Here is an 11,035-nt window from a genome sequence, read left to right on the forward strand (position 1 = left end):
CAGTAATCATAACAGAATGGCAGTGTAAGAACAGATTATTAGCTGAACTGTGATTATATGTAAATAGTGGAGTGACTTTTTAGTTGCTGTAGTAATTCAATGTAGTTTCAACATAAAGCTTGATGACTGTTGTTAGGGAACAAAGGTGATAAAGTCACTTTAGTACACCTGGTTGTATAATGGCTTCATTGGTTGATACAGCCTTATCAGTCGTTAGCATGGTAGAATGCTTCATGTTGACTGTAAATGAGGCTACACAGTGGACAGTCTGCATGCTCACCATCACACTGTGGTGAAATTACAGTTGAACTACATCAAATTCTTGTTGTTTCTCCTTCATCTAGATATTGTGACCTGCTTGGCGATAGATTACTGTGGAATTCATTTAATTTCTGGATCCAGAGATACAACCTGCATGATATGGCAAATAGTTCAGCAGGTATGTTATTTAGGCTTACTCTGAAATGCAGTTTCTGAATCCTTTTCTGTTTCGTTATCTTTCTATGATGGTTCATTGATTTCCCTTCTTTCAGGTTAAACAGCTTTAGCAGTTGCATTTTAGCATTGCATTTCCTCTGTGGAAAGTAATGGTGACTTAAACCAGGAATTAGCTAAGGTATCACTAGTCTGTTTAACTAGTTTTACATTACACCGGCATTTCAGAATTCTTTAATGCTTTCACACTGTAAATGTGTACTTAAAAGTGTGATGTTATTTCCATTGTGGCAGTAGCGTTCTGCATGCTGCCACTTCTGCTCTGCGTTGTTGCCATCTTTCTTAGCTCTTTATTCTGACACTTGTTCTGCAGTTCATGTGTAATCAAGGATTTCAGGACTTGGTGTTGGCAGTCAGATTTCTCTCACATTAGTTATAATGGAGACTCTGCAGAACTATACCTTCTTTACTATACCTTTGCTGTAAGCACAGCTCTTGCTTGAGAACTGGTCTGACCAAGTCTTTATATGCTGACAGTATACTTGCTGGAGCAAAAGCACTAAATCATCTTGACACCCTGCAATCGTGTGGGCAAATAATACACTGTTTTTAGTAATCATTATTGTGAAATTTCCACTGTATATCATACCAGTGGCAGTCACTTAGAAGTTTTATTTCCTTATTTTTCCCTAGAAAATCAGAGTTAATTTAGTTTTTAAGCAAAACAGGTATCATTTTCCTTGACCTTGTCTATGAAGGCAAGGCTTCATTCCAGGTTAAAATATAAAGAATTGAATAAGCTCAGATAACAAAGTAGTAGTGAGTGGGTGAACAAATGAATCCTGTTTGGAGTGCTCACTGTGGTCCTTGCACACCTGATCATCTGAAGGAATGCGATGGAATTGTCTTTCACCTCTACTTAATGTTTGTATGTTCATTTGTTTCATTTCACTAAATAGGGCTACTGATGTAAAAGGCAATAAAGTGAAATGAGTTGTTCCTTTGGTTTTGGCCTATGTCAGATATACACCTCTCACAGCTAACATTGAAGGTACCAGAAACTTATTTTAGTTTATCCTTCAGCTGCAAGAGAATGTCACTGCACTTTTTGTTACTCTCAGGGAGGAGTGCCTGTAGGCCTGACACCTAAGCCATTACAGATCCTTTACGGGCATACTGATGAAGTTACAAGTGTTGGCATCAGCACTGAGCTGGACATGGCAGTGTCAGGATCCAGGGTAAGCATCTTCATACTTTCCCTTCTCTGCCAGCTCTTCAGTCCAAGCCTACAGTGTGTTTGATGTTAAGCACAATACCAAAAATGTTTTTTCACAATCTTTTCTTCAACCTTGCATGTCAAAAAGATGTGCTATCTCCCTTGCTGTCTAAGTCAGCAGTCTCTAAAGAGACTCTACACAGCATAGACCTCAACTAGTATGTCAAGTGAGTTTGCGCTGATGAGCTTCAAAGTGTGTGAACTTACTTGGAGTACTTAAACTTCTCAGAGAAACAATTCTGCAACAGCTTGTTCCCTGTTTGCCTAACCCCAAAGGCTCTTTGCAGCTTCCTTGTATTCTGCCTTTCTGTACTGTACTGGCCAACTGCTGAGCTCTGACTACCTAATGTGAATAATGCCTACTCAAAAATGTGTCTTGTAAAAATGGCTGATTTCTTGTCTATCCTTTTCCTCTTGTTCTATTTGAATTCGTTTTTTCATATGCCATTACTACGTGGCCTTGACGGGAAGGATTCTTCATGCAGAGCCCTTAATGCTCCTAATCCATAGTTGACTTTAAGTACTTTAAAAATACTTCATTTTTTAATAAATACTCATTGTGTGTGTTAGTGTAATTTACCTCAGAGCTTGCTGCTGAGTATCAGCTTACCTAAATTTGGTCTCTGCAGGATGGGACTGTTATTATCCGCACCATTCGGAAAGGTCAGTACATGAGAACTTTGCGACCACCTTGTGAGAGTTCCCTCCTGCTGACTGTTCCTAATCTGGCTGTGTCCTGGGAAGGCCATATCGTTGTCCACACCAGCATAGAAGGAAAGACCACTCTTAAGGTACTTAAGAATTACTTAGGTTCATGGAAAATCTGCTTCTTTTGCTAAAGACATCTAATTATAAATGTGCCTGATTTTATCCTCATTTCCTTAACTGTAGGACTTTTGTCCATACCATGTCTTTCCTTTTTATTTTGCCTGTGGATTTTAATTAAACGTGTTGAAAAGATGAATCACAGACACAGCATGCTGCTGTAAGCTTCGTGAACATCTCCAAACACGTGCAAGGAAGATGTCTTAAGAATGCACTAACGAATATTCCTGGGGGAGTTACTTTGAAATGCAAAGCTAGGGGAAACATGCTCCATTACTCACAGAAGTAGAGCTTTGTAAGGGGAGCAATATGTTTTAAAGGCAAGATGCCCAGGGAATATGCTGGTGTGACTTAATTTTGTGTCAGAAAGGCAGCTATAATGTTCACAGTGTAATTTGTTCTGTCTGAGTAGCTGTGTAGTTGCTCTAACTGTATAACTTATGATTTCTATGAGAATGGGAACTTTTCTGGAAGAAAAATGTACTATAAACATAAGTGTACTAGTTGCACTGGAATGATAGGGAAAGATGAAACCAAGGTATTGCAAAACTGGAAGAACTTAAGGTGGTCGTGTTGGCTGTGTCTTCAATACATCAAAAATTCATTGTTTTGTCCAGAAAGTTCTCTCTGTAAAATAGGTATGTTCCTTTCTGCTTCCTGATTGGGGGGTGAGGGTGTTGAAGATAAGAGAACTCTTTTCTTCTTCCTTAAGAAAAATCATCAAAAAACAGGGACCTGTCAATTAAACCTGCGGATGTTTCCAGAAAATTTGGGATTGATTAGATGGATGGGTGTGATGTTACCATATTATGTCCAGAGTTAATGAAGAATAATTTCAAAAACCTACATATGCGAGCAGGAATATATACATGCCCTCGGTGATGGATTTATTTTTTTATTAGGATAAGAATGCATTACACCTCTATTCTGTTAATGGAAAGCATCTGGGTTCTGAGACTCTGAAGGAAGAAGTGTCAGATATGTGTGTGACTGGCGAGTATATTGTGATGGGCAGCTTACAGGGATTTCTTTCCATACGAGATCTCTACAGGTAATGTGCTTCTGAGTTTCTTATTGAGAAGCAAATACAGAGGTTTATTTAGTAATGTGGGCTCTTCTTGTGCTAATGGTATTAAAAATTGTGGGTTTTTCTGTGTATTAAAAAAAATAAAATTGTTCAAGGAGAACTAAGATAGAATGTGAAAAATTAGGAGTTGTACTAGGCCCCTTTCCCTGTAGGCATTTATCACAACCATCAGCCTAGAACTACTGTAATTTAGGAAGAGCTGTGTCTGATAAACGCAAGCAGTGATTGTTCCTGTATTTGGTTAGTCACTGGGAGCTCATCAGCTACAGTGACTCATATAGTTCTTCTACACTGCTCTTACAGAGCTCCTTTGCAGAGAGATCTTTGTCACTTAAACAGATGTGGGATTAATATTCCTCTTCTTCCACTGAGAGTATCTTAATTTTCTGTATGACCCTCCTGTGCCCCTTGTCATCAGAGCTGTATTCTGATGTATGAGTTGATCTTTCTGTGGAATTTCATAATGGTCAAAATCACAAACTGAATCCTTGAGAAACTATTTTGTAGTGCATCCCAAGGACCGTGTGGTCTCCACTGCAATGTGATGCTTTTCAATATGTAAAAATATACATGTAATTTAATGCTCTGTGGTTTCTGTTCATTTCAGCTTGAATCTGAGCATCTCTCCATTAGCCATGCGACTGCCAATTCATTGCATTTCTGTCACCAAAGAGTATAGCCACATCCTTGTTGGCTTGGAGGATGGCAAGTTGATTGTCGTTGGTGTTGGCAAGCCAGCAGAGGTAAAGCCCACCATCAAGAACTTTTTCTACCGAACAGTGGGAAGTTCACTTATTTCTGCTTTCCAGTTGAGCAAGAGGTCTCCTCTATGGCAGGGTAAATTTAAAAGCAAGTTTCAGTTTTCGGTGGGGAAGAAATAACTTTTGAGACTGCTCTACTGAATTTTCTCATTAAGAGTCAAAGATATTTGGGGATCACAGATGGGAAGCTCAGCTGGACTAACTTTCAGACTTTGTCACTGACATCTGAATAAGACAAGTCATACTAGCTACTTTCTTCTGTACATGTTAGTGTTGTCAGCTACTTTCTGACGAAATAATTTTCCAAAAGAAAATTGGAAACAAGAGCAAGCTCCTTTATTTTTCATGGTTTCCGTCAGGTGTCCTTTAATATGCACTGACTGACACTGGGGAAAAGATTACTTTTTAAGATTCTCTAATTGTAATGCATAAAGAATCTCTTGTGTAGATTCCCTATGTGCTCTGGCTCCACGTGATGAATATAAACTTGTTAGTACTGCATATGCAATATCAAAGGCAGAGCATCCATCAAATAGGTGTACTCAGTTCTTGTGCAAAACACAGATTTTGCTCTAAGTACTTGTCATTATTTTCAAAGCACTTGAGTTAACTTAAACCTGCCTCTCTTTCTACTTCAATCTCCATTGTGCTGCAATGTATCTACTTGAAACTGTGATAATTGCTCCTGCGTAACCTTCAGTATGTGTCAGAAGAGTTTGTCTTAACTTTATATTTTATTAATGCAGAGTGGCTTCATTTCTTAGTGTTTAAAGATGTTTTAGCTAGGAGATGTGCAGTTTAATACTTTAAAAAGGCTTCACAGAATTGATTTAGTTTCAGGAAATAGGGGAAGCTTCCAGCTGGACAGCTTTTTCCTACTGTAGAATTGATTAAAATCTGCTTATGGTGTTGTGAAATGTATGTTGTAACAGTAGTTTTAAAGTCACTGCCAACTGTTTCCTGTTCCATAGAAAAAATCTTTTGTAGCCTGAAATGTATGCATCTCATTAGACTGAAGGCTTTCAGTTCTTAATCACTTTTTTTTTTTTGTATCTCTGGACAAGGTGCGGTTTCAAAGTCTGGATTCCTTTTGTGAATGTAGAGGCTTTCCAACAGTTTTTTTTTTTTTCAGGATTTTCTGTTTATAACTCAAATCTTCAAGCTCAATATCCATGTAAATAGATTATATATTTATACGTATACACACATGTATATATGAAGAACAAAATTATGTCCTAGATTTTCTAGTTTTCTATAATGACAACAACCAGTATATTTGAAGAGTGTGTGTGGTGGGGGCTATTTATTTATTTATTTGTAGTTAGGAAGGAGTGTATGGATTAGAACTTCGCTTTTTTTTTCGGAAGATCCTCTGTAGTTCTGGCTTTTGATGATGATAGGTATGTAGGTAGGGTTAAGGGAGATATGTTTTTTATTGTGGATCAAGTGAAATGCCCTTTAGTCTTTCTGCATTGATAGTATCCACTATGAAGTGAAGTATGTGTATTCTTAACAATTGCATAGCTGTTGGGAAGTTGTAGAAGTCAGTAGGATTATCACCCGCTAGCAGCATTGTGCCTTTTATAAAACCCTGCTGCTGTAATGATACAGTTCTTAAGCAAGCTTAATTTGTAGGCCTAATGGTCAAGAACTGTTCTCAAGCTTGTGCTATTAGGGCGTGCATCTTATATTATGAGGGATTTCAGCTGATTGATGACTACTGGCCAGTCATAGGACCTGTATTTAAGAAATGTGAAGTTTCTTACAAATTGTTGGCAGATAGCAGACTCTGGGTGCTGGATTTAAATGGGCTCTAGTTGTTATCTTTACTCACTGAATATTCAATATGAATTATGTATGGTTTAAATTTTACTTTGAGCATTTCACAAGTGATTTTTGGAGGACTGTAAATTTGAGACCAGATATGCTTGTTTTCCTTCCTTCACTCAGTTATCACTGCCCTGCATTATTCCATCACTTAGAGGTGATAATCAAGAATCCATCTTGGTTATCTTTACCTTCTCAATTCTATCACTTTTGTTCGTACTCTCTAAAATAAGAGTCTTTTCTGCTAATTTGGTTCACTTCTGTGAGACATCAACCTCTTCTCATCAAAATACCTAAACTCAACACTAAGCTGTTTAAAGTAGATTCAGAATTAAATCAGAATTACTTGACAATATCCCTTTAACTGTTCACAATCAAAGACAACAGGTGTTAGTGTTTTGTCTGTTATTTGTTTTTTTGTCAGTCCCAAGAATCATTCCTAAGTGTAATTTTTGGTTTGTTTTTAATAACTTTTGTTAGTGTAACTTTGTTTATTAGTATCTTGTAGTGTCTGCATTTCACCAGAATCAGTGTCTGAAGTTCCTTTTTAATTTATTCGCCTTATCCCTTCCCCTTCCTTTTGTTTCTCTGAATTACTTTTAAACAGATGCGCTCAGGTCAGCTTTCCCGAAAGCTCTGGGGATCAAGCAAACGGCTCAGCCAGATTTCATCAGGAGAGACTGAATATAACACTCAAGATTCCAAGTGATTGCTGCTTCTACCTTCTCTCATGGATTCCAGAAATATATTTTATATTTTGGTCACTTTAAATGTACATCTGTTTTCAGGGGCTTCACTCTCTGTTGAAGATGAACCTATGGTAGAGGTATAGTAAAAAGCATATGTACTCATGCAAGTTAGCTTGCTTGCATATTTTTCCTTAACCACATTGATTTGGTTACAACAGAATCTCTCTCTAAATAGCTGCTAAAACAGGGTTTCAGGGAAAAAAAACAAAAAGCAGTCAAAAGGAAATGGACACAAAAACCAAAAACACCAGACCTCCAAACATAAGCCTTGCTAATTGAACCAAAAATAAGTAGTATTTGATTTAAAACTGGCTCTATTAGCCAGATGCTCCTTGACCACAAGAAAGATACTTGGCAGTGCTTGGAGAGCACTAATTTTCCAACAGTGAATTAACTCTGTTACAGCGGTACTATTCAAAACTGGTATAGTTGACAATTATGATCTGTTCACTATGTCTTTAGACCAATGAATAACTTCTTGTGATTTGTTCCTGTAAATGGCCATTGCTGTCATCTTTTGTGTAGTTTCAGTTTTAGGCTGTCTGCAAGGAGCATCTGTGTTGTACTACTTGATTATCAAAAATTCTTAAAAGTACAGACATGAGTAACTTCAAAAGATTTGAAGGTGATGGATGAGCTGAAGGAGGTAGGAAAACTTGCTGCTAAAGATTATTTATATTTTTAAGTAGAGTAAAACAGGAAGGAATCCCATAATATAGTTAATATCTTGAAGAAATACAGAGGAGGAATTGCATATCCATGTCAGTTAAAGGTCAATCTTTATTAGTAAGGCAACTCCTGCAAAGAAAAAACAAATTCTATTGCAAAATCATTTTAACATTACAGCACAGATTAAATAGCACCTGTTTTTTTTCTTGGCTTAGTATTCACCAAAGCACTTGCTAGCTGTACTTTTTTTCTGTTAAACAAGCAGGAAAATAGTGTATCTGTTTTCAAGATGTGTTTAATAGTGGTGAGAAGAAAATATCAGATCTGTACATGCTCATTACACAACAAAACAGTTTTTAATTAGATGCTATATTTTCGAAAAGCCATTATTGAATGTTTTCTTAAGCAATATGTGATAGAGGAGTGTTTTCCTATCATTCTGGCCTTTTTAATAATATCAATGATATAAATTATAATCCCCATCCTGTTAAAAGCCTGGTGCTGAGGGAAAAATAAGATTTTTTTGACTGGCATGAGAAGGTATGTGTGTATATGTGTCTGTGTGTATATATGTATATACATGTATGTATGTCTATTAAAAAGAGAATATCATTCCTCTTGCATCTTTCTGATGCAAGTGGAGTACAGATAAAAAGCAGAGTTAGAAGTGGTTGTTTGATAATATGTTCCCTTTTGGCTACCATTCTCTTCCCTCTGCCATCACCTTTTTGTTATTTCTATTTATTTATGGAAATGAATGTGCGATGTATCTCCTATAAAGATTATCAGATATATATTCCCTGTGACTGGGGACCTGATGAACTACCTGAGGAACTCCATTGTGTATAATCTCATTTCGTTAACTTTTGGCACAATATTTATTATCTCTATTTCTACATGGTTAATCCCTGTTCCTGGAAAAAGATAATTTTTAGAAGTTCAGTTAGTTTCACTAAAACTGTATTCTCAATGTCTTCAAAAAAAAAAAAAAAATCCTGTTGTGGGGATTCCCCATGGTCTGGGGAATAATGTTATTTTTTCTTAACTTTAGAGGAAATAAATCAGACTAGTGAGAAAAAATGGGTCTATCCATAGTTGCAATATTCTACTTAATCACTGTGACAGACTGGATTGTCTAGAAGGTTAAGAAAAAATAAGAGTAATTTCTGAGTCATCTGCCAAGAGAGCATTAAATTTCTGAAAGTGAAGTGGTTCATTTTTTTTCAGACTCCATACTTTCAAAGTGAGAACTGCTTTTGTCAATTGCCTATCCAGGAGGAAGAATAAGGTGATTCTGGAAGTATAAAGTGTGCACATCAGAATGTGAAGTAAGCTTGTCCATAATGATTTCATGAAGAAGGGATTTCAGGGGAGATCTTTGGAGAGTAGTTTTGGGAAGTTGCAAAAGAACTCACTTGGGGCATTACGTTGGTTTTTATAAGTATGCAGATATGTTCTACTTAAATGCGTATATGAAGTTAAGGGTATGAATGCAGAGGAAGGGAGAGGCAATAACATTTCAAGTTAGCAGAATCAAGTAGAGAAAAAGCAAAAATGGTTCTTTTATAGTGTTTGTGAAGAAAATCCTTATCACTTGCTCAGAGGTTCACAAATGTTTGAAAAATGTCTTACTGTGTTTAGGTTATGTTTATACAAGAGAATAACTTTAATAATTTAATATTCAAGAATAGTGAATGCAGTGTGTTAGCTTACGTAACGTGTAATGTAGTTGCAGCAATTGGGGATGGGAGGACTTCTGGCGAGGAGCTTTGACATTTGAATACCATCGTTTCAGGTCATTGTGAGTATTAGGTGATCATCAGTCTATCTGAGCCAGGTTGAAATGTGGACAGTTTTGGAGCAGATTTGATAACAGCTTGTGCTCTGCACAAAACAGCAGAATGAGAAAAGGTGAGCTCTGAGCTACTTCATCTTCTATGCAGAATAGCAACGTATGTTACCTTTTCATCTTGTACACCCCTCATCCTGAAGGATCGTGTACACCACCACACAGTCAATATTCTTGCTAGACCCACTGGAAAGTCCCCAGGGGTTCTAAGGTCTGCACTTTGCCTTTATCTGAAACCAGCTTTGAATAAAGATATAGGTAGTAGTAAGTTTGAGCAGTAGGTGGCATTTTGCTTAATTTCTTCGTATGTCTTTCAAGTAGAAAGTCTTTTTATTTCTGTCAGCTGTTCAGGCTAATTGAATTGCAGTCTATTATTGCAGTACAGAGTATATGACTGAATTATTGATCTTCCTTTTACTTTCCTCAAGCCAAGTAGAGCATATTGTTTTTCATGTTGAGTGAGACATTTGTGAAATTAGATTTAAGTGTAAAAAAAGTAAAGCTGTGAGACAAGAAGTATTCTGATTAGGAATTGAGAATAAACAGTGCACAGTTATTTTGTAACACTACATTTGTCTAGATCTTCTTGTTGCTACTTCCTTTCATTTCTTTTTTGGAACATCCTTAATGATGTTTATCAAAGCTAGAGATACGCTTACCTCTGAAGCCAAGTAAGGAAGTGTGTAAATATATATTAAAAAAAAAAACAACTGAAAACTTGCTTTTGCTATTTGTATATAAATTAGATTGAGAAGTTAGCAGTATTGAATAAATTCTTCCTAGCATTTGAAATTGCATACCAAAAGATGATATTTAAAAGACTTTTCTCCTTTACTTCAAGTAAAACATTTGTTAGATTTCTCAGTTGGCTTGTAATTCTTGATACTATTTCTAGTATTTTACCTATAGTGAAGAATCTTGTCTAGCCTTGGCAGTTTTTATACTATACCAGCATTCAGAAAGTGAAATGTTTGCAGTTCAAGTTAGCATCAGACTTAGATGAATTATACCACATCAATATACTTATCTACTACTCCGTCATAAAGTCATAGACTATCATGAAACTGTATCATCTGTCATCCGTGTACCTTACCAACACCAGCACAAAATGATAATCTCAGTCTTAAATTAACTGCATTTTTCTTGCATATAAATATATAGCCTAATACCCGAAGGCCTGATCTAATAAATATTGCTAGATAAAAACACTGTGTAGGGTCACATTTAATTTGGTGGGAATTTAAGCATGTACTTCGGTGCTTTTGCAAATGGGCTCTTTATGCCTTTTGGTTTAAAACCTATGTAGTATTCAGTGATAAATGTGACACTGTTAGTAATCAGTTGCCTATGAAGTTCCTGCTACGGAGTGACTTAAGCTGTGCAAATGTATACACTCTAGTTACTAGCATATATTACCAAAATCTCCAGAAAGTATTACAGATGGTTGAAGACAGTTCTTAAATGAGATATACCACAAAGTGCTACACTTCTCCAGACTTTCTGTTTCCATTCACTGAACTTGATCATTGTTTTTGTGAATGGTCAGTCAGATTTGGT

The 11,035-nt window shown here is 36.5% G+C and overlaps 1 protein-coding gene across 9 annotated transcripts in view; it reads left to right on the forward strand.

Moving 5' to 3' along the window:
• Positions 1-8,671, forward strand: part of NBEAL1 (neurobeachin like 1) — a 76,357-nt gene extending 67,686 nt beyond the window's left edge. For 7 of the 9 annotated variants that reach the window (XM_048952827.1, XM_048952834.1, XM_048952828.1 and 4 more), the window contains 6 exons: positions 345-439; positions 1,557-1,673; positions 2,341-2,502; positions 3,439-3,587; positions 4,231-4,460; positions 6,819-8,671. In XM_048952827.1, the coding sequence (XP_048808784.1) occupies positions 345-439; positions 1,557-1,673; positions 2,341-2,502; positions 3,439-3,587; positions 4,231-4,460; positions 6,819-6,895 (830 nt within the window). In that variant the 3' untranslated portion in view covers positions 6,896-8,671. The remainder of the gene's footprint in view (positions 1-344; positions 440-1,556; positions 1,674-2,340; positions 2,503-3,438; positions 3,588-4,230; positions 4,461-6,818) is intronic. The other 2 variants (XM_048952833.1, XM_048952835.1) reach the window with 1 other exon arrangement.
• Positions 8,672-11,035: the final 2,364 nt, after the last annotated feature.

The sequence above is a fragment of the Lagopus muta genome, chromosome 8, assembly GCF_023343835.1.
Source record: "Lagopus muta isolate bLagMut1 chromosome 8, bLagMut1 primary, whole genome shotgun sequence".
Taxonomy (NCBI): domain Eukaryota; kingdom Metazoa; phylum Chordata; class Aves; order Galliformes; family Phasianidae; genus Lagopus; species Lagopus muta.